The sequence below is a fragment of the Camelus dromedarius genome, chromosome 14 (assembly GCF_036321535.1).
Source record: "Camelus dromedarius isolate mCamDro1 chromosome 14, mCamDro1.pat, whole genome shotgun sequence".
Taxonomy (NCBI): domain Eukaryota; kingdom Metazoa; phylum Chordata; class Mammalia; order Artiodactyla; family Camelidae; genus Camelus; species Camelus dromedarius.
The window spans coordinates 39,429,867-39,457,226 of record NC_087449.1 but is presented as its reverse complement, the minus strand read 5'-3'; the positions used below and the strand labels follow the sequence as shown (position 1 = coordinate 39,457,226).

Below are 27,360 nucleotides of genomic sequence, written 5' to 3'. Positions count from 1 at the left end.
GGGTGGCCCAGGCCTCACCTAACTGGCACACTTTTTGGGGCACATCAGTTTGGGAGGCTCTGCCTTCCAGAATAGCCACAGGGTCTTATTGCTATAGCTGAGAGGCACTTTACTTCAAGCACCAGCATTCAAAGTAAAGAAACCATTTCTAGCTCAAAAGACTTTTTAAAAACATTGTCTAATTATATGTGTTCAACTGGTAGTATTTTTGATTATTTTTTTATTGCAAGAGTCCAGCATTACAATATGAAGGTTTAAAGAGTTTAGAAGGCTAGCCTGGGAACTAAATAATTAACTCCACCTTTCTTTCTATGGCACCATAGTTAGTGTTTTGTTTTGGTTTTGGACCATGTGCTTTTGAGATCAAACAACTAACTGAAGAACTTTTGGAATTCCACATATTTACAAATTGCCCCTCCATGCATAACATCTCTGGAACTATCCTGCGTTATTTTTAAAATTTCCCTACCAGATAATAAATGCCTTGAGAATGGGACACCCAGACGTATTTCATTGCATCTCCAGAAGCAATGATCCCTCTGCTTACCGAGCACCCGTCACCGTTCTTAGTGCTTTATGCTGCATCATCTCATTTTTATCTTTACAAAAACAAGGATGGTGGTGACCACCACCATTGAATAGATGAATAGCTGAGACTTAGAGAGGTTTGGTAACCTCCCAAGGCCACACAGCTGGTAAGGGGCCGAACCGGGATTTGAGTGAGGGCTGTGGCTCCGGAGCTGCCCTGAGGACACCGGGAGAGGGGTGCTGGGATCCGAGCCCGCTGTGTCAGGTGTTCTGCTGTGGAGGTGAGAGGGCATGGTCTCACCAGCTTCGGACCTACTAGCAGGAATCAGACCAGCATGCTGAGGGCTGTAAAACTAGATTATGACAGGGTGGTGAGGGAGGGGAAGGCTGTGGGCCAGAAAGGTGAGCAGGAGGCAGACGTGGGCTCAGAAATCCGTCCTGGGAGTTTGCTCACTTTAAAGGAGTCACTTCATCTTTCTTTTGACTTGCTTTCCTCACTGGTAAAATGGGAATATTTTATAAAACCTGCAACGCTACCTAACAGGGTTGCTGTGGGTCTCAAATGAGATCTTGCAGCTGGAGAGCGTGGACCAAAAACACCTGCAGAGTATCATCGGCCTAATTCACACCAGGTACCAGGCACCAGGGGACATATATATCCCGACTCAGAATTCCGCCTAGATCCTTAGCCCCTGAGCATCAGTATCTGAATCTGAAGAGGAGGGAGAAGATCATATAAGATAATACACCTGGCATTAGTCGGGGGGTGCTCGCCTCACATCCTTACCAAAGCTAGCCCTGGCAGCCTTCTCAAGGGTCACTTCCCCAGGCTCTCCAGAAGGGGGCAGCAGGGAGCCATCCTGCAAAGAAGGAGTCCTGCCTGGGACAGCGGCTAGTTTAGGGAGGCCTGGCACTAGCCCCAGCTGAGGAGTAGAGTTCAACTGGTCTCCGGATCCATGGCCAGTTTTCTCTGAGGGCGATTCCCCTCTGATTGCACTGGATAAAGTCTCCTGAGCTTTGTCCTGCGGTGGCCCCACCCTGGCTGACAGCCCCTGGGGTGAGAACTTCTGGAGCATCTCCAGGGTGTGGGTGGGGCTTTGTGCTTCTGGGAGCTTCCAGAAGGTTCACCCCCTACTCTAGATCAAGTTGCCCAGTCCACATCATGCCTTGAATGCAGCAGAATACCTAACTGGGGAGTTACGTGCTTAATTCTCCCATTAGATGTATGCTCCATGAAGGCGGAGTCTGTGTGTCTTACTCTCTGCTCTGTGCCCCGCTGAGTGCAGTGCCTGGTACCTACTAGGTGCTCAGGACATGATCTATCCAATGACTGAGTGACCGTGTTTGCCCAGAAGTAATTTTGTTCACCTCTTACTGGGAGGCAACAGCTCTGTTGTCTCCACCACAAGCCCTGAGGGTGGTGAACACATCTCAGCCATCTTTGAATGCATATAGCCCAGCTCAGAGGCTTGCACAGGGATGCTGGGCCCCTCAGGGTCTGAGCACTGGGCCTGGGCTTCTAGGACACTGACCTGCTAGGACTTCAGGTATCACTGGGGCCTTGGCCACTCACCTATGGTTCCCCATCAAATAGTGGAGAACAGCTGGGCATGGGAAGCCCTGCACCTTATGATGCTCTGGCCTCTTCTGTCCCCATACTCAGTGTCCCACCTGCCCCTGACTCCAGCTCCACTTTGCCACCTCTTGGCCTCACATCTTTCCTGATCTCCCCCTCTCCCTCCTCATCTCCCTCTCTCCCTCCTCTGGGAAGCCTTCTTGATCATCTGCTCTTGCCCCCATCCCCTCAGAACGACCACCACCCACTCTGTGCCCCCATCGCACACCTGCATACACCTGCACTGAGGCACCTGCCCCTCACAGGGTTAGCTACTGATCTCGCCACTGGACTGTGAACTCCTGAGGGCAGGGGCTCTGGGCCACTCACACCCCATGGGCACACAGGGCTGGCAGTGTGGACGCCATAAATGTTGGTGGAGTGAATGAACGAGGCTGACTTCCCAGCCCACAAAGCCCTCTTCCCCTGAGTTCCCCAACAGGACATGGGGAATTTCCTCCAGGATGTCCTGCTGTGCCCTCACACCCACCCAGTTGGGACAAGATGTTCCAAACACCTCCAGTGGCGGCTTCAGCCAGCCCCAAGCCTCCACTCTCTGTCACTGCAGAGCACGGTGGTGCCAGGCTGTCTTTCGTAAGCACAGCTTGATGATGACAGCCCTGGGCCCAGGAAACTTCCATGGCTTCTTTTGTTCTGTAGCATTAAGTCTAAGCTTCATTCTTGTATGCCCTCCAAGAAGGCCAGTGCTCCCTCCCAGGCTACCTCCCGGCTCATGAGATCCCCACACACCTGTTACTCTCCTGTTACTTCCCTCGGGCTTGGAACCAGCCCCTGTTCATCTGGGAGCCCGAGCTTCTGCTCATGCTGTTCTTCTCTCCAGGAAGCCATCCCCCTGCTCCCTGCCTGGCCTCTGCAGACCCCTGTACCCTTGCCTCCCTCACTGCTGCTCTGTAAGGGCTCCCCAGCTCAACACCCCACCTCCCATCACTCTGATGCATCCACCTCTTTTCCTGAACTAGGCCACGAACTCCCAATACCCCTTCAAGCACCTCTACCCTGCGCTGTTCCTGGCACCCTCCCTAGTCCGCAGACAGTTGCTGGATGGTGACAAAGAGGGTGAGGGGCTGGCACCAGGTGGCCCTCAGAAGCACAGGTCCGACGGAGGCCTCACCTCCAGTACTCCTCGCTGGGGCTGGTCCGCTGGAGGCTGTGGTTGAGCACGTGGGAGAGGTTGCCAGGCAGGGCGGGATTCCGGGAGCCGTTGGTGATGTTGGAGGCATCCAGGACGCCGGCGCAGTCGGGTGTGTTCCAGGGGTTATTGCAGTAGGCCCAGGGCAGCACGGGCGTCATGGACGAGAAGAAGTAGTAGAAGGCGATGCAGATGACCACGTTGTAATAGATGCCAATGTATGTAGACACCACCATCATGCCGTAGCCCACACCTGGGGGAGGAGAGGGGTGGGAGCAGCCTCACATATCAAGCAGAAGGAGGTCAGGTTAATTCTGAAGGGCCTAAGGGACGGGCTTTCACAAAGGGACAGGTCAAGGCCATGGCAGGGGCAAGTTCAGGGTGGGGCGAAGGGATTTTGTGTACGACGGATATGGTAGGAGGGGAGGGTGGAGGCCAAGTAAACATAGATCCCAGCATGTGTCCATGGCCTTGGCCATTGATGTGGGGCTTGGGGTCAGCACCAGGGTTCCGTAGGGGTTGGCAGTGTTTATACAGATGGGTGAGTCAGCATGGCCTGTGTGTGTGCATGGGCGTGTATGTGCATGAGCACCCCACCCAGGCCTCACCTTTGAACATGGGGCTGATCCTCCAGACCCCAAGGCAGCCCTGACTTGCAAACTGGCCAAAGGACAGCTCCATGAAGAAGAGCGGGATCCCGCAGAAGATCAGCATGATGAAGTAGGGGAACATGAAGGCACCTGGCGGGCAGGGAGAGGGCTGGCTCAGGCGCAGCTTTGGGGGGTTCTGCCCTCTTCCTGCTCCGAACCCAACAGCAAAACTTGCGGAACTGGCCAGGCCCCCCCCAGTGGGGTCCTATGCATTGAGTCAGAGCGTGGTCTGAGGCACACTGCTCGAGGTCTGTCTTTGAATTTGAGAGGCTCCCAGGAAGTCTATTCTGAGCTGAACCCAGACCCTAGAGCTGCCATGTTTGGGTGGGATGTGATGGCTTAACCAAGCAATTCCACACGCGCTCATCACTAGAAGCCTCAAATAGCCCTGAATCGTTTGTGGGGGGTAGAAGACAGGGAGCTTTGGGAGGTTGGCGTGCTTTTCTCCACCTCTCCTCCACCTCTCCTCACCTCAGTGAGCAGGTGGCCAGGGTCAGGGGGTGGTCTGTGCCTTAGGTAAAGGGTCCCTAAGCCAGGGATGGGGGCAAAGGAGATCAGGGCCAGAGAGGCCAGCCTATCAGGAGTGGGGTCTGTGCCAGGGAGGGGGCACTGGGCCCTAGTGGGTGGGCTCTGTCCATGCGGGTGGCCCCGGCCCTGTGCCCCCTGGGTACCTCCCCCGTTGCGATAGCAGAGGTATGGGAAGCGCCAGACATTGCCCAGGCCCACGGCATAGCCCACGCTCGTCAGCACAAACTCGATCTGGTTGCCCCAGTTGCCCCGTTTGAGGTTCTGGTCCCTCTTGGTGGCCTCGCTGGGCACAGCACCATTCTGTTGGGACAGGAGAGAAGCTACCATCAGCAAGGCATTTGCGCTCAATGCCTGACCCTTTGGGCCTCCCCCAGCGGGGACACCAAGGACCCTCCAAGCGCCCATCACCACCCTGGGCCTCCCCTCTGCTGGCAGGAGCTGCAGGCAGGCCTGGCAGAGGAAGGGAGAGGGGAGGAACAGCTCGGCTGCCAGAGGGCACAAATGGGGCCTCCCTCCCCAGCCCCTCAGCACCCCGTGTCAGGGGTGCCAGCCCACCTGAGGAGCTGTTGCCAACATCTGAGAGGTGGGACACTGAGAGGGAGCTAGAGTTGACAACCCCCAGCCCCAGCCCCTCCAAAGCCTCCCTTCTGCCTTCTGGGTGAGGATCTGGGAGCAGCTGAGCCTCATACCAAGCAGCCAAGTCGGGCTGGGCACAAAGGGGCCTGTGTCCAGACAGCTCCCCCTCACCCGCCACCACCACATCACCAGGCTGAGCACGCTGCCCACAGCAGGCGGCTGCGGGGGAGGGGAGGCTGGACCCCTCCCCCAACTGAAGGCTTTTTCCTGGGGGCACAGGGTGGGCTGAGCTGTGGGGTGGGGGAAGGGAGGAGCAACTGAACTGGGCCAGACCTGGGGACGGCATTCTGGGACTCAGGATGGGAGGGCCCAAGGGAGCCATCTATACTGCCCACGACTGGGGAGGGGGCCCTGGGGAAGCTGACCTGGGCTGGGGGGTGCTGGCCAGGAGTTGGGGGAAGAGACCGGAGTTGTAGGCACCACGCCAGACTTGGAGGACAGATTCTGCTAGGGGAAACAGAGGGAGTGACTCCGGAAAAGGGTCTCTAAGCTGAGAGGCAGTGGGCTGCAAAGGGGGGAAACTGGTCAGGAGGGGCTGATGAGGGGGTCTGCCTGGAGGGAAGGATGCCGGACTGGCCCGGGGGAGCTGGGGGCTGGGCTGAGTGGCCAGAGGCCCCACTGAGGACCCTAACTCCAAGGTTGGAACTAATCCAGTAAGTCTCTTTGTAAGTGTGAGCACCCCCTCCCCCATATCATGTCCCTCCACCCCCTCCCAGGTGAGTGGGAAATCAAACCAGGGACCAGGAGTCACCAATAGAGAACCCCAGGGGGTCCTTGAGTGGCACAGACAGCCTCCCAGACATGGGCTGTTCTCCCTGGAGGACACCCAGCATCAGAGACCCAGCAGCATGGCCTCTGGGGGATGGCACGGTGGTGATGCTGACCCTCAGCTGGAAAGAGACATATTCAAGGACAACAGGCACGCTGGCTGATAACAGAGGGGCCTGGTGCTTTGACATGCTGTCGGACCCTGACACTGACTGACAAAAAAGAGGGGAGGAATGGCTTCATGGGGCCCTGGGCCTTCCGGAAAGGCCCACTGGGGAAGGCAGACACAGGAGACCCCAACATACACCCCTTGCTCCCACAGTGGGCATATATGGGGGGCCCCTCTGGGCTTGCACACCACGTGGGTGCTACAGCACAGACACCCTTGTCCTGCACACCCCATCCAGGATGGACCCTGGAGACACTGAGCCTCATACCCTCCTGGGAGGTTTGGGGGCACAGGAGCAGGAACTGTGGCATTTTTGTTCTCTTCAAGGAGCACCCAGAGCCAGCTGGCAGAGGCTGCACATGCACTTGTGCAGCCACAGGGGTTTACTAACACCTACTGTGTACAAAACACTCCCCTGCCCACTCAGAGCTAGTGGGGAAGTAAGCCATCAATGAGATAAGCAAATACATAATTTTTATGTGCAACTTCAACGTGACCACAAAGGGGAATTTCTCAAGTCACAAGAGCATGGAAGGATGACAAGGGTTGGGGGTGGGGGTGGGGGCAGGGTGAGGTCACAGAAGGTCTCCCTGATGAAGGTACTTGAAGGCCACCTTGGCTCTGGGAGAGGGTGGCTCATGGTCTGAGTGTGACAGGTCCCTACAGAATCCTGCCTAAGCCTGTCACCACCTCCCAGGGCCTTTTTTGGGACAGGCCTAGCAATACTGTAGGATCAGGGGGGCATTTTTTCAGAGCGTGTGAGGCTTGCCTAGGGTAGTTTATCCATTCCCAAACAAATCCCAGCCAAATAGGGCTCCTATATGTTGATCCTACAATAACAGTTTTATTCTGTCCAAGGCTTGTTTACTTAGGGGCACAATGGGGGATTGTGGCGGCTGCAGAGTACGTGGGTGGGGTCACGAAGCAGCGGTCACAGCTGTAAAGAGACAACTGAGGGTCCAGGATGGCCTCATGGGCAGGGCAAGGGCAAGGCCTCTTACAGAAATTGAGGTCCCCAAGGCTTGAAGTTCAAGGACTCTTTCCTGGCCCCAGACCTGCAACCAAGTGCAGCGGCACCAGAGCTGAACCTCTGAGTCCTGCTCCTTCCCTGGCATGGAGGGGACAGGGAGGGTGGTGATGCCCCCAGCCACGGCCACAGGTGGCCACCTGAGTGCGCCCTCCAGAGCCAGTGGCCGCTTCATAAACAAGCAGCACACCAGTTTGAACTTGCTGGCTGTGACCCGGGAGGAACTGGGAGTTGGGGGTTGGGCTGAGGCAGGAAATTACCAACAACACTAGGGGTCTGCAGCACAGAAGGAGTTGAAATGATGCCCTGCAAGTGGCGTGAGGAGCTCCCAGCAGAAGCAGCACCATCTGCCGCTCCCCGGCCCCGCCATACGTTGTGCAGGAGCTGCAGATAGGATGCTGCCGTGGAAGCCTGGTCCACAGGTCTCTGACTTCAGTTTCAGTGCCATCTATGTTCAGACAGCCTAGCTGGTGACAGAGGAAGCCCACCTTCCTGCAAGTACACTGGACAGAAGGGTCCCTCCGGGGGTCCTGAGGGCTCTAGTGCCCTTCCTCCTCCAGCCCCCCCTTGGGGGACTTCCTTCCACTTCCTTCCTGGGCAGCGATGCCCATATCTGGCGAGTTGGGCAATGCTGTACCACTGTCTTTTCTCCTTGCATAATCTTCCCTATTCTAAGCCTCCTATTTTCTTGATCCACTGGGTGGATGGTGTGTCACTGATATTAACTGTCCCTGCAGAGGTTGTCAGGTCTGAGGTGTCCACTAAAGAATCTCTTTGTGCTCATGGTTTGACCCAGACTGGTGGCCTGTCTGCCTAACCCAGCTCAGCCCTGCCGACTGGCCAGGCTCCAGGCTTCTCCTGCCCATCACCCATCTCCCACTGTCCGCCCCTTGCCGCTCTCCCAACCGCCCTCCCTCGCTCACACCTGGGGGGGTGAATTAAATCATAGTGGCCTGATATCCCTCTAGGTTGTCCTTCCTCCTCAGGTCCCTGGGTAGCCCCCACCCTCACCTCTGACTCGCCCACCATGGGCCTGGTGGATGGTCTCCAGGATGCGGACTGCCCTGCCCTGTGCCCCAGCTTCTTCCCCAGGCTGGGCAGAATGCAGGCTATGAGATATTCCTTCCGTAGCTGAGGGGGTGGGCTAGCTGATCATCCTTCATGTAGCCTACCATGCACAGACATACACACAGAAGACCCTCAAGGCCCCTGCCCTTAGAAGCGGTCCTGCAGGTAGCAGTGTCTAACCCTGCACAAGGATGTCACAACCTGTCTTGGGTTCACAACCTCTCACCCCCATCCTTACCTCGAGGGGTGAGCCACACTGAGCAGTCACTTACATAAGTCCTTTACATATTCGCTGCTCTGAGGGAGCTCCTGGAATTAAGCCTGTTCAGCTCTGATGGCAGAATCCAGATGTCCCCCTGCACCTTGGGCTTGACCCTGCGCTGGGGGTTAGAACCCTAGCCTTCCAGAGCCTCCTCTCCCAGCGCCCTGGGCAAGTCACTTCCACTCTTGGCATTCAGTGTCCTTACATATAAAATCAGGGGCTAGACCAGACAACCTCAATAGATCGCTTACTATTCTGTAGCTCCTCGTGGCCTGGAATTTGCTATTTCAGACTCTCCCCTGTATTTTCCATTAGTTCTCACTAGTTTTCTAAACAACGTTAAAAAAAAAAAGATGTTATTGCTTTCTTTCTGATTATAAAAGCATTATAAGCTTATCATTAAAAAAAATTGGAAACTACAGCTAAGTGTAAAGAGGAAACAATGCTGTCAAGCCCGCTCCCAGAGGCCACGGGCACCAACACCACCACGCGGCCGCCCCTCCTTTTTGGGCCCAGACTCAGAGACAGCCCAGGTTTCTACCCTGGGCGATGCCTGTGCTCCGGCTCCCAACTCCCGCCCTGCCAGAGCAGTGTCCATTGGATATTTTTGTGAAGTGTGAGCTCCCTCCTCTGCTCTCAGCGGACACTCAGGACTCCTGGAGTTGCCCTGGTTGGGCGGGTCCCGCTGGGACTCAGCAGGCTTCTTGTCCAGGACTCTGCAGCCCCAGGGTTTGCTCAAGGGATGAAGTCCCATCCAAGACAAACTTTGCGGAGGAGAACAGGCAAGACCCTACATCGCAGACTGACCTTGAGCCAAATTCAGATCACTGGCAACTTTCTCTGAGCCCCAGTGGGGAATTCAGGCAGAACAGCTATGACAGTAAATTGTGGCTGCTGCCTCAGGAGACCCCGTGACCTCCTCACACCCCTCGGTTCCTGTTTCCCCAACTTCTCTCCCCTTAGTCCAGTCAGTCCCAGGGGGCACCTGCCCTGCAATGACAGAGCCTCCCATCTTTCAACTGGCCTCGTTTATCCAGACATGGGAAAGAGCCAAGGGCTGGGGCTGGAGGAGCAGGAACATGGGAAAGTCTACCCCAGGCCCGGGCAGTCTGCAGGGGCTATTAGTACCTGTTGCCTCAAGAAAAGCCTCAGAGCACCTGTTAGGAGGAGGTGAGAGAGGCAAGGACATGCCCTGTGCTGTTTCGTCCCAGAGCCCTGATTGGCAGAGAGTGACCTGCCAATACTGTGGGCAGCAGACAGAAGATGCACCCCAGGGATGCCAGGCTCCACTCCAGGCCCTGGGAGCAGTGATGGGGCCATTGGATGGACTCTGGTCTTTGCCCTGGAGAAGCCCAGCAGCCCTGCCCTACACTGTGGCAGCCTTGAGCAGTCTCTGCCCCAGTCGGCTGGCAGCTGGTTGGCACTCTGGGAAGTAACTTTGGTTTCTGACCCCAGCAGTCCTGAGGGTGGAGGGCAGCCCTGCATAATGCTTCTCCCAAACCCAACTCACATCTCCCCGGAGGACATTCCTTCTCTTCCCTCCTGAAGGTCAAGTCAGGATGCCCTACAGGGAAGTAAGGTGGCTTTTCCAGTCCCCTCACCCTTGCTGCCATCTGTCCCACGGTGCCTGACATCCCTGCCCATCCCTGGCTTCCAGGGATGAGAGTACACCACTGCCCACCTAACCTGGGCCCTTGCCCTGGATACTGGTGAATGTTCCGTGGGGTCTCTCTCCTCCCAGCCAAACTCTTGCCCCATCCCCTTCCCCCACCCTCACTACCAAGTCCATGTACCAAGTCCCCCTGCCCCCTCACCCACTCTCCCCATAGGAGTAACTGCCGTGGTACAGACAATGGGGCTGTATTGATTAGTACAATTCCTGGGCACCTCCGGCTCGTCTCCCCGGGAGCTAGGACAATGCAGCTTTGATACACAGAGCAGATTCTCAGCAGGTCCTTGGGCTGGGGGAACCCTCACACCCCCATTCTCCTCCCCCGTAGCCCCCACCACACAGCTAACTCTTCCTGCTCCTTTGCACAGTTGCAACTTTCTGGGTCACTTTGGCTGGTGTCTGTCTCGCTGGCTGGCTGTGCCTGCCCCTCCCTGGCACAGACCACTCAGCCCCTCTCCCCACCCGCAGCCCAGCCTCCCAGCCTGCCTGGCACCAGGGAGAGGGGCTTGACCTTCTGGAAGGTGACTGACCTGTTCTGGGGAGGAGGGGGCCACAGGTCCCTGAGCCGCGGCCATCCCAGGGTGAGCACTTGGAGCGGAGCTGCGTGCGTGTCTCCTCCGCTCATTCACACCTCTGCCAGCTCCAGGCGACACTGACGCATCCCCTGCCCCTTCCACTGCCGGCTGGGCAGCATCAATTACTTTCACCTCATCTCCTCCCGAAGCTCTGCCTCCCCCCTCCTCTGGCCCTCCCCCTCCGGCCAGTTCCCCTGCAGCCCAGTGCGGATGCTCCACGGCTAGAGCGAGGCGTGGGGTTTGTTGTGTTTCTCCCTTGTTCCCAGCAAGTTATTGGAACAAAAAACACACACACACACTCGCAACCACAGGGTGAGGCAGAGCGGGTACAGCAGAGAGAGAGGGCGGCTCACTCCCAACCTAGAACAGGGTCTGGGGCCCAGATGCTTCTGAGCACACAGGCCTGGCACTTGGTGGGCTCCTGGTAGGCTGACTGGGTGCCACCTGGGACTCGAGATACTGGAGGGGCAGGAAGAAGGGGGCGCAGCCCACAGGGCACTACCAGAGCATCTCAGACTTCCTAGAGTGCTGCAGACTGGGGGATAAGGGGCCCTGGAGTAATCCCCTGGGAGCTAGGGACCCCCAACCAGCCAAGATGATGGAGCGTCCCCATTGGAGAATGTGACTGACCGTGCAAAAATACTCTGGCCCCATGAACTGCACTGTCACCTGTCTGAAGAAAGATGGCCTTAGCCAAGAGCTACCACAGAGTCCAAAGTGGGGCTGCAGAAGACAGACCCTTGGGGATTTGTATTGTGATGCCCAGAACCTGAGGTGTTCACTCTGGGAGTGTGTGCTGAATGGGTTGGGTACAGGCCAGCACATGACTGGGGTGGGACATCACACAGACCCACCCAGTCCCTCTTCTCTGAGGCCACACTCACTGGTCAGTCTCCAGCTGATGCCCAGGAAGGTGGGCATGAATATTCTGGTCCAGGAAAGGCACAACTGATAAGTTGGAAACTGGTAAGTTGGCCAAGGGGCTGGTACGTGGTAGGATCTCAGTAAACACCTGTCAGATGGAAGGACGTACAAATTCTGCTGTAAAAGACAGCTTTCCATGAGTTTGGTAAGTGTGGTGACCCCAATGGGAACATGGCAAGATGACTTTAAAAGGAAAAAAAAGGGCAAAGGCCTTAGAGTCAGACAGGCCAAGGGTCAAACCCCAGCTCCTGCCTAAGCAGATCAATCGATCTATTGGTCTATCTATCTATCTATCTATCTATCTATCTATCTATCTATCTATCTATCTCCTTAGGCAAGTCACTTAACTTGTCTGGTCTTAGTTTCTTCATCTCTAAAATGGGGATTGTATCCACTCATCGAAGCTAGTGAGCATTATAATAATAGTGTTAGATAATACATATTAAGTGCTTACTATGAGCCAGACGCCGTCCTAAACACTTTTTATATGCAGTAACTCATTGAGTTTTCCCAATAGCTCCTTGAGGTAGATGTGTTATTAAGCCCATCTAGGGGGAGAAGAGGGGGGCTGACCTTGGCTCAAGTAAGTCTCCTCAGAATGGCCTCAGACCCCAGTGACTGAGCTGCTCCCTGGCCAGCCTCATGCAGCCGGGTACCCAGACACGCTCCGCTGACTTCCTGCAAGCCCAGACTGAGGGCCAAAGCCCTGGCTAGGCCACTGGCTCCAGGAAGGCTCAGTCACCCATGATGCCCAAATGCTCACTTCCACCCAGGGTGGGCTCTGGGCTTGGCTGCCCTGGCCTGGGCTGGGTGCCCAGAACAGGCAGCCCTGGCTGGACAGCTTTCTCTGGCTCTGGCCACGGGGACAGGAGGCGGCAGGAGCCCAGCTGGGTCCTGGCCGTAATGAGGCCTCATTAGTGGGATCCAGCTGCTCCAGCCCCACTCAGGGAGGCCAACTCCCCCCAACCCCGCTTCTGACTTTTCTTAATAAGAGTGGGCATCCTTCCAGAGGGCTAAGGAGTCTAGGGGCTTTGTTGTGCCCTGTGACTCTGAGGGAAAGTCTTGCTGAGCCACGGCTGAGAAGTGCTTGGGGTGGCAGGGCTGCAGGGAAGCCGTGTGAAGGGAGGTGAGGGCACAGGGCTGAGTAGATGGGCTCCAGGAAGCCTGGGGATGGGAGGGAGACCAAGGGAAATGGAGGGCAGGTTCTGGGTCCAGAGAGGAAGCCTGAGGAATGTTGGGCCTTTTCCTCTGAATCTAGAAAGTGTCCATTTCATTGGGAGGTGGGGGTTGCACATCTAGGATCACCTAGGATCATCTAGTTGATTATCTAAGTCACTGATCAGGGTGTCCCAGCTAAGAGAGCCCCTCCTCTGTGCCAGTCCCTGAGCTAGGAGAAGACCCACTGTCAAACCCATGCTAGGAAAGCACCCACTGTGTGTCAGCCCCATGCCAGTGAGCCCCTGTGGTGTGCTAGGTCCTGCACTAGACCAGTGCCCCATGCATGCCAAATTCTGTGCCAGGCGAGGACCCATTATATGCCTAACTCTGAGCAGGGTGAGTACCTACTGTGCGCCTGGCACTCCACTAAGGGAGTGCCCAGTGTGTGCCATGTCTATACTAGCTGAGCACTTATCACATGCTGGGACTCATGCTAGGTGAGTGCCTAGTGACAGACAGACCCTCTACCAAGGGAGGGCCCAGCGTGTGCCAAGCCCTGTGCTCGGTGAGCTCCCAATATGTGTCAAGCCTGTACCAATTGGGCACTTCCCACATGCCAGGACTTGGGCTGAATGAGTACCCACTGTGCACCAAGTCCTATGATGGACACTGCAAACAAGAAGTATCCAAACCTTCTCATCAGAGCATAACAGAACAGGTCAGGGTGGGGCAGCCCCAGGTGGTCTGAGGTGCTTGCAAAGCCTTCCAGGAAGAGGCACCCAGGGCCCTAGTGACTCTGCTCTTATTCATCACGAGGCTTCCCTGAGGTAGAAGCAACCGGTGCCCTCAAAGATGTGAGGACAGGCCAGTGAGGCTCACCAAGGCCTTTCTGCCCAAGAGGCTGTACGAGGGAGGAGTGGGCACAGGGGAGGGGACTGAGTCAGACAACTTGTGGACTTGGTGTGAGGCCGTGGAGTTCAAACTGACCCAGTGGGGCTCTCCTGTCCTGGGCTCTTCTCCTCCAGCTCCCTGTCCTCTGAGCCCTAAGCAGCCCAGACCCACATGTGTACAGAGTCACTAGGTCTCCATGAAAGAACCACCCCCACCTCCCACCCCCTGGTGCCCCCAAGCATCCCAGCTGCTCTCAGGCTTGGAGGCACCCTGGCCAGCTGGGTTCTTGCACAGCCCTGTCCTAGGAGCTGCTGAGGCGTGAGGGAGGCAGCTGAGCTGGCCTGGCAGAGACCATCTGGGCTGGGAGTGGGGAGAGGGACACGTGCAGCAGGCATGTGGGCCTGGGCACGTGCTGGGAAGTGGTTTGCCCTCCACGGGGCACTGGCCGCATGAAGGGCCCAGCAGAAGCTCCAAGGATGATATAGGGCGTCTTTGGACACTGAAGAGACCCATGTCTCACACCCCAAACCTGGGGCAAAGGGGGATGGAGGTGAGGACCCAATGGCAGGGGCCACTGCCCACTCCCAGCATACCAGGGCACAAATGGAAACAGAATCCATAGACCTGGGATAGTCCAAGTGCCACTGTCTTACTTGCATGGCCCTCAGCACCCTCTATCCTGCCCCAACATGGCATTCAGAGAAGAAGCATCCTTAGTCATTTGCCCTTAGGGGACCACAGGCACCTAACAAAGTCCTGATTCAGCTGCCTAGGTTAACTAGGGGAGTTGGCCCTCCTCAGAAGCTGTATCCTAGAGACAAACACTGAATGGAGGCAGCTTTGGTTCCAAACTGGAGCCCAAGAATAGCGTAGCCCAAGGTCATCAGCAGAGCTGAGAAAAAGGCAGGAATAGAATCTCGAGCAACCACTGGGGGTGCCCAGGGGACATGCTACGAGCCTCAGTCACAGCAGTGGCGGGCAGAAGTCAAAGAGCAGAGGGCATTGAGGAAACCAAGACCCATCTATCTTTAGGCACATCCTGGTGCTGGGAACGGGCGTCCCAAGGCAGCATTCCCTTCCACAAAGCGACTGGCCTGCTGGCTGGCTGAACCCAGGGTCTAGGAAGCTCAGCTCCGGCAGGGATTCTGGGACATTGTGATTCATGCTCCCTAAACTGCCCACGTGGGTCCCCCATCTCTCCTGCCTGCAGGCCCCAGTCCTTTCAGGGTCACTCCAGAGAAAACAGAGCAGCCAGCGAGTACTCAGAGGGTTTCTTAAGTTTCCTGGGACTCCTAATCTCTATGGAGGGAGGGGCAGGGCCACACCCCGCTTCCTGCGACAGACCCAAGGCAATTCTGTCCCTTCCAGGAAGGGCGAGGCCATTTCTGATTCTCACGACATCCACTGCTAGCAAATATTCAGGTCATGAGACCTCCATCTCTGCCCACATCTGAGAACCCAGAGTTCAGGTTGGCTCAGGAATACTTTGAGAAGCTTAGTTCATCCAGACTTGTTCCAATCAGAAGGGGGCCAGCCCAGAGCAGGCCCAAGGGGCCGGATGCTGGAAGTTCAGAACAGGGTAAGACAGAGGGTCCTCAGCCTGGAGCAGAACTGTCCAGCTTCCTCCCACAGACCATTCCCCTTGGACCAAATACTTTGAGTCCCAGCAATCTTTAGTGAGAGACAGGGCTTGTTTGGGGAGGGCTCAGCAGAGACCCTGAGCCAGTCAATCTTTCACTGAATGAGAGCAACAGGAGGGACTGATGTGGGGAAGGGAGGAGCCAAGGGAGGGGCCATGCTCAGTCACTGGCTCCCTCCCCTGACAGCTGCCCACTCTCGCTGGCTCCCAAAGCAAGATCCCAAGAGAAGAACTACAACCACTGCCCTTGGGGTAATAATCTGGCATCTCTGTCCTGGTTCCTGCTTCCAGTGCCAGCCTGCTCCGTCCATCAGTGAGCCGCCTTCCCTCACTTAGCGGGCCCTGCTCTTGCCTGCTGCCTCTCAGAGAGACTCTGGGGCAAGGGAGGATTGTGGCTTGGGGAAGGGAGCGAGAGAAGTTTCCCGAGATCAGGACAGGATTCAAGATGAAATGCTCTGTGCTACTTTTCAGAGTGGAAGTAGAGAAAAACCGGACAGGGTCTGAGAACCTCTTGATGAGCACATACTGAATGCTCCCCGTGGCAGGCAGAGCACAAGGTGGGAGTGGGGGTGGAGGTGCCAGGGTGTCCACCAGGGGACAACCCCAGGTGTCCTGCTGTCCTTCCAGCAGGACAAACTGCAGCCTTCTCTCCAGGGTCTCTTGTGGTGAGGATGGGGAGTGTATCTCCTGCCTCCTGGCAGCCTTTTGGGCTCTGTGGCAGAATCTGCCCTGCTATGGGCTCAGAGCTGGGTGAGGGACTGCCCACCTGAGCCTGGGACAGCCCTAGCCCTCAGGAGCCCAGGCAGTGCCAGACTCGGGGCCCCATGGAGACTCCCAGGCTGTCCTGTCACAGTAAGCAGCTGACAGCAGGCCCCAGAGGGGATGGTGCTCAGGACCCCTCACCCCCCACTGTCCTTTTCCCTGTACTCACCAGCATCCCTTTGGCACCTTTTCCTACCATGGCGGCGGTGGGCTGGGGGCTCTGGGGTCCCAGACCACACTCACAGGCTCAGCTTCTAGCACCTTTCAGAGCTCGGGCCTCAAGAACTGTGGAGAGAGTAGAGTGAGGTGAGGACCTGTCCCAGGAAGGCCAGGACGTGTGGCCCTGAGGGCTCTCCAGAACAGACAGTACAGGGCCCGGATCATCAGCTTGCAGTCCCTCTTTCCCTCCTGCCCTGGCCCCCCTCCACCAGGCTATTTCCCATCTTGCTCCTTTCCAGATGACCCTCCATCCAGCCCCCACCTCACTCTTCTTCCAACCTTTCCCCTGGATCCCTTGGTCTCCAGGCTTCCTGTCCCAATGGGCAAAGGTCTATTTTTGACTCTCCAGATGCCCAATTCTATAAAAGATAAAAAATGAACACAGAACTGGGACAGGGTCCAATTCCTTCATCGTCTCTATGAATGGCTTCAACCTTTCCCCTGAGAGGGAGTCAGCTTGGATCAGCACAACCTCCTCAACCTCACCCTAGCCAGGCAGCCAGGATGCTCCTTCCCTATCCTGGTGCCACGCAGCTCGGGCTCCAGGGCAGCTGGGTTTGTTGTTATGTCACTAACTTGGACCAGAAGCTCTAGGCACACCAAACACAGCGTGTGTGGGCATGCCTCCCTACCCCTGCTTGGGCTGGCCCCTGCCTAGCACCTTCGCTCCTATTCGCCAGGTGAAATTCTACAAATCCTTTAGGACCCTGCTTAAGTATCACTTCTCCTCTGTAGCTTTTCCTGACACTCCTCTGACCTCAGCCCAGAATGAACAAATTTTTTCCTCCTTTCTGTGGTGTGCAGACTTCTACCAGTGTCCCTATCAACTCATATTAGACATATTTGCTTATAAGTCTGTCAACCACAGGTTGGCCAATCCTGAAGGGCTGGATGTGTTTCATTTACTCCTCTGCGCCCAGCACCTAGGGCAGCACTCATCTTGCAGGAAATGTTGGTGGAACTGAGTTGAACGGAAATAAACCGGTAAGGAGGAAACCTTGAAATGAGGGTCTGAGTCAGCTGGAGTCTTGTAGGAAGCCTCTGAGAGGCAATGTGGGGCTGGGGACAGATGGGAGGCTTGGCCATGTGGCATGCAGCTGTATGCAGGTTTAATGCCAGCCACAGATGGAAGAGGGGGGAATTTTTGACAGGTCACAGGAGAGGAAACAACCTTGGGGGAGCCTCAAAGAATTCCTCCCCAGGAGGAAAACACGGGGTCAGATGGACAAGGACATTCAACTTCCACAGAGCCTGGTCCCAGGAAGGATCCGGCTCTGCCTCTGGGATCTTCTCTGGGTCCTCCCAGGGAGCAGACTCTACTCCCAAGGCTGTTTGGTGCCACTCTGCCCAACTTGCGTCCACCTCAAGGGCCATGTCTCACTCACAGGCCCAGGAAGTCATCGGAAGGCTAGAAAAGAGGAAGAAGCTATTTTTTGCCTATACAAACCAGCCCTGGGCTACCTGAGGCTTCTGCCCTGGCCACCAGTGTTCTGTACAACCTTCTCCTCAGGGCAGGGCCAAGTGGGGACGTGACTTGTGACCATTTCCCTTTGGTTAGTCACCCAGGCTGGCCTTCCTGCCTCTCAGTGTGGTGTCCCTAAAGAGGTCCCTGCTCATGGCTTTGGTCTCCTAGAGGCAGCCAGGATAAGAGGGGTTATGCTCCCCTAGAAGATCATACCCTTGTCCACCTCACTCACAGCACCCCTCCCTCTGAGCTGTAAACTGTAGATTTGACGTTCTCAAAGCTATCTCTCTTCGACCAACAAATAATCACGACAATGATGACAGTAATGACAACAGATTGCATTATTAAGAGTCACCTCATGGGTTGTGAATATGCCCTCTGGTCAGGTGAGTAAACTGAGGATACTCTGTCTTGGAACTTAGGGTACAGGGTGCTATCTCTGAGCACTGCAAATACAGTCCTTGTGGGCAGGGTGCTTACAGATTAGTGGAAAAAAGACGGCTTTATGGTCATTTCCAGGACAGTAAGTTGGATGTAAAGCACCTGCTTTTTCTCCTGCCTCTGTCATTTCTGTTAAATGGCCCCATCCATCCATTCAAAAAGTACCACCTGATCACCAGGCCCTCTCCTAGGGGTTGGGCATCCACATTTCTCAGGCACCAGACCTGCCCCTAACCTAGAATGGGCCACCATTGACCAGCAGTGGGTCAGAGTCAGTTTAGCATGTGATAAAGAGTTTGGGCTCTGGACCTGGCTCTGCCACTCACTAGGTATGTGAATTCAAGCAATTTACTTAACCTCTCCGAGCCTCAGTTTTCTCAGTCTGGAAGGTGGGTCTAATCCTACTTCCTTTGTATGTTCTGCTGAAGTTGGAAGTTTCTGCTTCATTTTTGACTCCACTACACGTCCTCCACTTTTTCCTTCCCTCCAATCCATTAATCTTCCCCCAACTCCTAAAGCCCCAGTTCTCTCCAGGAGTTCTCCACAGCCAACAGGATATGGCCTAAATTGTTCAGCAGGCATTTGGGGGTGGCCACAATTCAATTCATCTATTCCCCAAATATTTATTTTAGGCTTGCTCTGGGTCAGACCTGTGCTGGGCATCAAAAATGCCTCAGTCTCTGCCCCGCTGCAGCTTACAGGCTGGGGGAACAAATGAAACTGGTGACTCAAATGTGTATCAGTAAAGCCTTCGATAAAGGGTGTGAAAGTGAAAGAGTCTTTTTACACCAAGGGAACTTGGCCTTGTCTAAGAGTTACCGAGGACTTTCCTGAGGAAGTGATGTTTAAGAGTCAGAGGGAGTTAATTAGGCAATAGTGAGGAAGAGAAGAGGAAGAGAGATTCAAACAAATGAAATAATATGTGGAAAGACCATTGGGCTGGGGCTCAGGTAGCCAGGGAGAAAGCAGCCAAAGATGAAGGTGGACAGATAAGCAGCGTCAGGGTCTTCAGGGCCTCAGTTTTGGTCTTTATCCTGAGGGCAATGGCAGCTACTGAAGTCTTTAAAGCAGAGTTGTAGCTGTGAGGAGGAGTAGTTGATGGAGCATGCACTTTGAAAACATCACCCTAGATTAGTGCGGAGAAAGGACTGGAGGGAGGCGGTGGTGGAAGAGAGGATATCAGTTAGGAATAGGCCAGGCCAGAGATGAGGGGACTTGGATCAGGAAGGTGGCAATGGGGTGGAGAGAGATGCACAAATTTGAGAAAAATATAGAAAGTAACTTTGGCAGGACTTGGAGATGAATTGGACTTGGGGGCTGAGGGGTAAGGTGGGGTCTCTGGTTTCTGGAGGTGTAATAGGAAGAAGCCAGTGCCAGTGTGAGACAGGAATGCTGGAGAGGCTGCAGGTTTGGAATGGGGAGAAGATCAGCAGGACTGAGTGAGCTGCGTTTGAGTTGTCTGTGAGCCACCAAAGGGCGATGCTAAGGGGGTAGTCTTAGGACCCTGGCTTACCTTTACAGTCTCATTGCTCAGTCTTGCCTCTCCTCCAAACAGGACTGTCAGGTCAATCAATTTTAAGAGTCAAGTCCTGGAGTCCTCACTAGGTAGATATAGACCTCACAGTTTCCAGGAAAGATAGTGGAGGAAGCATAATCTCCATTTGCTGTGATGGAGGGTATGGATAGGCTGTAGGAGTAGGGGAGGGACCTCAGTTCTGCCTAGATCCAAGGTCGGCTACCTGTGGCCACTTGTGGCCACCTGTAGGCCACCTATCCAGCCTTCCCGGAGGGTTCTTGCTTCATGCCTTCCCTCTTTTTTGAGCACCCTTGTCCCCATTTCCGTTTGTATATACCCTACCCATCTTCAAAACTTGTCCCAATGCTATTCTCATCCGGAAGCCTTCTTTTCTCCTCCCAGTTGCAGTCAATCTTTCCACGGTACACACAAAGCACGCTGTGTACATCTGATTAACATGCTCCTCACACACAGCCGTTGCGGCATGGTTATTTGTGTCCAAATCTGCTTTCCCCACCAGCTGGAGAAATCATCTAGGGCAGAGGTGTGATTCTTCTGTGTGCCCGGAGCTGGGCACTGAGCGGGTACCGCCGCAGTCGCAGTGTAGGCCGAGTAAGGGAGCGTTTTCTCTGCGGTCTTTGGAAACACTTAGGCATGCTCAGTGCTACCCATTAGTCCCTTCCTATAACTAGTCCCAATCTTCTGATGCTCCCTCACTTTTGAGGGTCTTTAATCTCTTAGGTCCTTGCCTACTTCTCCACTCCTCACCCTCTCTAGCCTTTATCTCCTAGCGGCCGAAGCATCAGGCTTTCAGCAAAGAAACAGAACCTGGCTGTGTACAAGAGCTGTCAGACAGTCAGGGACGCGGCTCCTTTAAGAGTGACCCGCGAAGGGCGTGGTCTGCGGAGAGCAGGCCCGAAAGGGGGCGCGGCTCCTTTAAGAAGCAGCCGGCAAGCTGAGAGGAGGCCCCAGAACGGCAGGAAGAGGCGAGGTCGCTTTCGGAGCTGCTGCACCTCCTGGAGCGCCCCGATTCCTCGAAGCGGGGCGCGTCCACCTTAATCCGAGTGCGAGGCGATGGGGGCGGGCGTTACATCAGCCGCCACGTGTGGGCCTCTGAGCTGGTGAGGGGGCGGCAGCCCCGCCCCCGGTCCCTGCGGTGGAAAAGTACCGGGGCGCCCAGGTCCCCGCCCCCTTGCCCCTCCCCCGGGCCGGCTACGGCCCCTCCCGGCCCTCCGGGAAAGCCCCCCCTCCCGCCCTGCCCGGGCCCCGCCGCTTGGCCCCGCCGCTTTCTCCCGCCCGGCAGTGGCTGCGGGGTGCGGGGCGCCGGCTAGGGGTGGGCGCCCCGGGCTGCTAGGCCCCTGCTCTCACCTGCGGCCGCCCGGGCTCGCCCTACGTGCACCCGGAATGAAGGCTGGGGTGGGGAGGACGCAGATTCTTTCCGGGGTAGCAGCCCCCAAAGAACACCACGGGCATAGCCCCTTCCCAAAGCCGTGGCCGGGAGCCGCGGACAAAGACACCCCGAGGGGGCCGAGACTCCCTGTCGCGGCTTCCCGGGACCTGCGGGCGCGCGGGAACCCGCACCCGGCCGGCGAGTGGGCGGGCAGATAGGGAGGCCGGCCGGCTGGAGGGACCAGATAGGCAGCCAGGCCGGCCAGCAGGGCGAGGAGATGGAAAGCCGGAGCTCGCATGCCGGGCACAGACCGGGCCCGCTGGTTCTCGTCGCCCGCAGGCCCCCGGCGCGCAGACCCACTGGCGCCTCAGACAGACGCTTTGGTTCCGGCACTGCCGGCACATCCTTGCGCCCGTCGCCCGGGACCGAACCGAAGTCGGCACGCAGCTCCCCCTCCTCCGGGAGCGCCCCCTCGCCCCGCGCCACCGTTCCTGCCCGCTTCAGCTCCTCGGTGACACTGGTGACACCCAGACGCGCGCACCTACCCCGACCTTTCCGGCGAGACAGACCATCCCCGTGCGTGCACCCACACTCTTACCCACAGATGCCCGCATGCATGCGCGATCACACACACACACACACACACACACACACACAGCCCCGCGGACTGTGTGTCCGACGGCAGGACTGACTGAGGCGCAGCCGCAGCCGCAGCGCCCCCTTCCCCCAGCCCCTTACCATGCTGCAGCCCCCGGCCCGGGCGTGCTGGGTCCGCACCGCGGTGCACCCAGGTGGTTTTCTTAAAGGGAAAGTTGCATCAGCCTCCTGAGGCTCAGTGCTGCCGTGAGTCCGCCCGCCCCGCCGCGCCACTCGCCGCTCCTCCAGAGCTAGTTGTGTTTTGGTTTCGGGGAGGCGGGGGCCAAGAGTTTGGTGAAAGTTTGGAGAGTGAAGAAGGCTTGGGAGACCTAGCCAAGTCCCTCCCCTCTCTGAACAGCTCCCCTGGCCGCCCTGCCTCCCCCCCATCTCATCCCCACCCTGGCCGACTTCTTAGGCTCCTCCTCCCAGGGAATAAAATTACAAGTCGCTCCAGCTTTTAGATGATTGATCCTCACGAACTCCTGGGAGTGGGCTCTGTAAAGGAGCCCCCTTCTCCGTCCCTGCCTCGCTGCCCTCCAGCTGGGGCCCTTGGAGGAAGCAGATGTCGTCCCCTTCGGGCTAGGCTGGAATGAAGCTAGAAGGCCTTGGGCACTCGGGGTGCTGAGGCTTGAGTTAGCCTGAAAGGCCCCCGGCTTTCTGCGCCTGCGTTCCCCCTAGAGAGAAGTCAGAGCAAATTCCATTCCCTTTGGAGCAGTGCCACTAGGGACTGTGGGCACAGCTGGGTAAGGCCTGGGTCCTACTCCTTGGAACTGGAGGGCTGGGGGTCCTTTCTCCACGGACCCTCCTTTGACCACGGATTTGGTCAGCCCTACTCTGGCAGTTGTATTACAGGGGCTACAGACACCCACCTGGGTCCCCTCTTCCCTCCCTGGGGAGACAGACCTGGGTTCCTACTCCAGCTGGAGACTTTGCCAAAGGGAGCTTTGCTGAGCCTCAGTTTCCTGTCCTGCAAAATATACAAAACACATTGTTCTAGGCTGCCTCTGGGCAGCAAGGCTTGGCAATTGGTGGAAAGGGGCTCCCACACTTGCTTACCTTGAGCACTACCAGCTTTAAGGAGAATGACCAGTTAGTACTGACTGTCAAGGGACTGTTTTTGCCCCCAGCATCTGCTCAGGAAGGGGATCAGCACAGAGAGATAGTCTCTCCTCTGCACCCTGAGTCTCTTCCTCACAGTTGTCTGGCCAAGAAACCAGTTTTATTTGTTCCCTGAAGATAGTCAGCCTCTAAGAGGCAGATTCACACATGCAAACACACACAGGATCAATTGATGAGTGAGATTCCACTTTATTAATTTACAACCAGAGGCACTGAGCAAGATAACAGGTATCAGGCACAGATACTTGCAGCAAGGAACGCTCTCAGGCCACACATAGTTCACTCCACCAGCCTTCCCTAGGGCGCTAGGGACTCAGAACTGACAACCTATTCACATTAGAGACTTGATCAAATCTAGGAAGGTCTGGAGATGTTAATCTCATCTTTCCCTTTAACTTTGTCCCCAAACCTAGCAGGTATAGCATGTTTGGGATTTATATCCTCCTGTGAACGGATTGCAGATGTCTTGTGTGTGCTCGCATGCCTCTACTTGAGCAGTCTGTTGTGCCTGTGCCCACCCTGCTCCTGTGGATTTCTGTAGGTGGGTCTGTGTTTGTGGAAGAGTGTGTGCACTGCAGCAGCTCTGTGTAGAGGTGTGTGTGTGCCCAACTCCAGGGACTAGGTACATCTGGTCAAAACCCCACCCCCACCCCTTGCCTCTCCTGCTAGGGCATAAATTCTGTTTGTGATGGCTCCCTCCCTCCTTCCCCCTGGGGCTTGTCTAAAAGGGCCACCACACAGGGAAGGCAGGATGGAGGCCGCTGGACAATCCCCCAGGTAGTGGTGTGGGGACAAGGAAGAGTGTGAGAGGGTGGGACAGTGGCCTCCTTTCCCCTTGAAGAGTAGGCTGGGGGTAGGGGTGCCTGAGAAGAGGGCACTGAGTGTCAGTGTTGCTTCTGAGACTGTCATGGCCGAAGAAAGTGAGACTTCCCGCCTCACCCTAAGGACCCCATATGAAGGGAGGCAGGCTCAAATGCTCAGAACCAGACCCCCAGGAGCCTCTCAGGACCTGTGGCTGGGGGTGGGGTTAGAAGAAGAGTGGAGTGCTCAGGGTTCAGCCCTCTGAGCCTCTATCAGGAAGAAAGAGTGTCTGGGATTAATCTGGGGCCAGGGCCAGCCTAGTACTTTAGCCCATGGGGTGGGGGGAAAAAGATTTTCCCCAGAGTATTGGGGAAAGTTGATTTTACTAGACAGATGACACAACACAAAGAATATTTGCATATAGATGTTTGTATTTTGTCTTCTGTGATCTAGAAAGGGCTTCAGGCAGCCACACAGTGAGTTGAGTCCTGAGGGGAAGTTTATGAGAAAGATTCTGTTTTTTTGAAAAGCCGTCTCCACAAGACAGGGACTAAAGCAGCTGTTTTTTTCCAACCCAACCGAGGCCCCAAGGGAGGCAGGTTTGGGCCTAGCCCAGGTCAGAGCTGGGATGGCCTTCATCCCAGGCTGTGAGCTCCTGGCCCTGGGCAGATGGCCCACAGGGTGGGAAGGGTATGGCCAGCCTGGGCCACTGTGGGGAGAGTGGAGGGGTCAGGCCAGAGGACGGACAGGAGGACTGTTGGGGTCAGACATCATACTGGCGAGCTTCTTCCTGGGGCAGGGCAGCAGAGGACGGGCAGCAGCCGGGCCCCACCCACTGTGGGCTAGGGCGTGTCTCAGGAGCCTCCAGCTGCTATTTCCTGGGAGGGCAGGCCCCGGGCGTCAGATCCCCCAGTGCTGGCTGGTTTCACTTGTCAACATCAGCCTGCAGGAACCAGGCCTCTGTTGGGACCCAGGGAGTGCGCTTAGGTGTATGTCTGGTGGGAACAGTGATAAGGACAGATGTGGGCCACTTCTGGAAGACACTGTAGGAGCCGGCAGCCCTGGGCACCTGGTGGGGAGGGGTGCTGAGGGGCCCTTCTGGGAAGTTGGGGGAGGGTGGCAGCCTGGCCTGGGCCCCAGCCTCAGGAGCTGCAGAAGCCCACCTAAGCTCTTCTCTCAGATTCTTCCTGCCTTGACCTTGGAGCTTAGTGGTCAGTGCCTGGCACCTTCCTTGCCCTGTCCCAATGCAAAAGAGCCGGTTAGATTGGTTCCAGATCTGAGCTGTCTCTGGGGCTCCATGTGCCGTTCAGGCCATCCTGTTGTGCTTTCTCTGACCCTGGTCCATGGGGGCAGCATGAGCCAATTATGGGAATCAGAGCAGGGTTCAAGGCCGGGCCTCAGCAGCTGCAAGTAAAATGAGACATAGGGATTGGAAATACTGACTTTGGCCCTGTCTGGGGTATAGCCCTGATGTCCAGAACTTTCCATGTCAAGATTCCTAAATAGCTTAGAGCTCCCAAAGTCCAGAATTCCCAATGCCAAGGGTGCCAGAGCTCCCAACATTGCAGAGAACCCAAACCCGAGTTTCCAGCACCCGGAGCACCCAGTGCCCAGCACCCAGGGGGCCTAATTCCCAGGGTGCCTAACATCTAGACCACCTGATGTTCCTAACAACCAACTCTCGGTGCACCAACGTCCCAGTTCACTGGAGAGGAATCTGGAGGGGAGGAGTGGTAGCCCTCATGACCCAGATCCCTTCAGTGACTGGCATCTTCTGGAGAATGGCCATCGCAGAAGCTGGGGCCGGGGGTGGTTCTGGAAACAACAGTGATGCTTCCTGGATGCTCCCATTCTGTGGAGAGATCAAATCTGGTAGCTTTTCTTCCAGTCCTACCTCCCCCTGGTCACATGAACTGTGTAAATGAATGTCCACTTGCTCAGCCTGTATGAGCGGACATCTGCTCTGTGCTGGGAACTGTGCTGATTTCTAGGAACTTGGCCCTGAGAGAAAAGGAGTTCCTACTCTCCTATATGGGACATGTGACTGTGTGCCTGTGTCATGTGCCAGTGAGGGGCACATGACCCACTGAGGTCTGTGGCCCATGTGTGGCCGAGGGCTTGGCCATAAGAATGAATGTCTTCCAGTGTGTGACAGGGATGATGGGAGGCCATGAGCACAAACTGTCAGCAAGTTGGCATGTCTGACTGTCAGAGCCAGTCTGGCTGAGTCCGTACACCTGGCTATCCTTAGAATCCCTCCCTGCCTCACTGCCTTCCTAAGGGATGAGTTGTAAGGCTCCTCTTCCCAGCATCAGACCTCCCCGTGGGGAGCAGGGGCTGGCCCAGAGCTAGAGGCTGACATCCAGAGCCGCCCTGTGGAGGGACTGGTGATTCCTCCCACTGCCCCTACTCCTGCTGAACCCAGAGCCTCTTTGGATTGGGAGGAGTGGCTAAAAGTGGAGCAGCCAACACCAAAAATAGCCATCCACCCTGACACCACCCCTCTGCCCAGTCCAGCCCAACCCCGCTTGCTGACCTGAAGCCTGGGTAAGGCTGCTGTCAGACTCCACTTCCCCAGCTCCCATTTGAGTAACCCCTTCAGCCTTGAGAGAAGGCGAAGCCATGGTGTGACTGCACGTGATGACATCATAGGGAGCTATGGCATCAACGGCCGTGACACCAGGGACTCCACACATGGGTGATACATGGCCGCCTGAGTGGGTGGGGCTCCATCTGCTGGCAGCACCCCACAACTCCCAGTTGCTGAGGATGGTGAGGCTGGATAAGGCCGTGCCCCTGGGGCCCTGCCTTATCAATCTCCCCCACTTGCCTGATGAGCTTCTTAAGGTGGGCTAGCTCAGGGAGCAGGCAGGGAGCAGGCTGGAAGAGCAGAAGGGTCAGCTGGGGCTGGCTGAGCTCCAGGGCAGACAGCTGGGGTCTGGAGAGTCCTGGCAGAGCCCCAGGAAGGGGCGTGAGGGGCCACTCGGAAAGGAATATGGATTCTGAATTCAGGCTGCCTGCATTCTTATCCCAAGTTTTCTACCTAATAGCCAGGTAAACTGGAACCCAGTTTCCTCAATATTCCTCCAGAGGAAGATGATTAGTAGTGACTATCACACACTTATTTTTGTGAGGAAGAAATATGTGTGAAGTAGGCATAGAAGGGGGCCTGGTATAGAGTCAGTACTCGCCCTCCTCCCTGGGTGAGATCAGGAGGTACCCCTTGCCCAGCAGCACACCCTGGTGGCCTGGGCCTTGCTGGGTTTTCCAGAGTCTGCACAGCCCCATGTACATCCCTACACCTTCCCAGCCTGCACTTGCCTCCAGACTCCCCAGGACTCCTGGACTTTCTGGCAGGGTTCTTCCAGCACCCCCCACTGACATCTTAGAGCCCTGGTGCCCTCTGCTGACACAAGCCATACATGGCAGTTACAGCCCTATCCCCAGGGCACGTCTAGCCAGACAAGGAGCTGTCACTTGTCTGGTTATTTTATGTCTTCCTCACATTCTCTTTACAAGGTAGGAATTATCTCCACCTTGGAGAACTAAAACCCAGGCAGGTTTAATAACTGGCCCTAGGTTACAGAACTAGTAAGTGGTAGAACCTGAACTTGAACCCAGGTTGGCCCGTCTTCAAACCCTACACTCTCACCTTGTGAACAATATGCACACTGTCACAGGGTGACCCTGTAGATGTTTTGTGTGCCACACTGATCATTGGAGTGCCACTCTAACTGGGTGTGTGCTCATT

General features: G+C 56.2%; 1 protein-coding gene across 6 annotated transcripts in view; it reads right to left on the bottom strand.

Moving 5' to 3' along the window:
* The window catches only part of SLC6A9 (solute carrier family 6 member 9), a 30,734-nt gene extending 8,649 nt beyond the window's left edge, over nt 1-22,085 (bottom strand). The window contains exons 1-5 of one of the 6 annotated variants that reach the window (XM_010982298.3): nt 21,792-22,085; nt 16,192-16,307; nt 4,615-4,771; nt 3,902-4,033; nt 3,276-3,546 (exon numbers count right to left, since the gene is read on the bottom strand). In XM_010982298.3, the coding sequence (XP_010980600.1) occupies nt 3,276-3,546; nt 3,902-4,033; nt 4,615-4,771; nt 16,192-16,221 (590 nt within the window). In that variant the 5' untranslated portion in view covers nt 16,222-16,307; nt 21,792-22,085. Of the gene's footprint in view, nt 1-3,275; nt 3,547-3,901; nt 4,034-4,614; nt 4,772-5,472; nt 5,552-10,603; nt 10,820-16,191; nt 16,308-19,660; nt 20,613-21,598; nt 21,742-21,791 lie in introns of those variants that run through there. The other 5 variants (XM_031465586.2, XM_064493647.1, XM_010982296.3 and 2 more) reach the window with 5 other exon arrangements.
* Between the last annotated feature and the right edge of the window lie 5,275 nt (nt 22,086-27,360).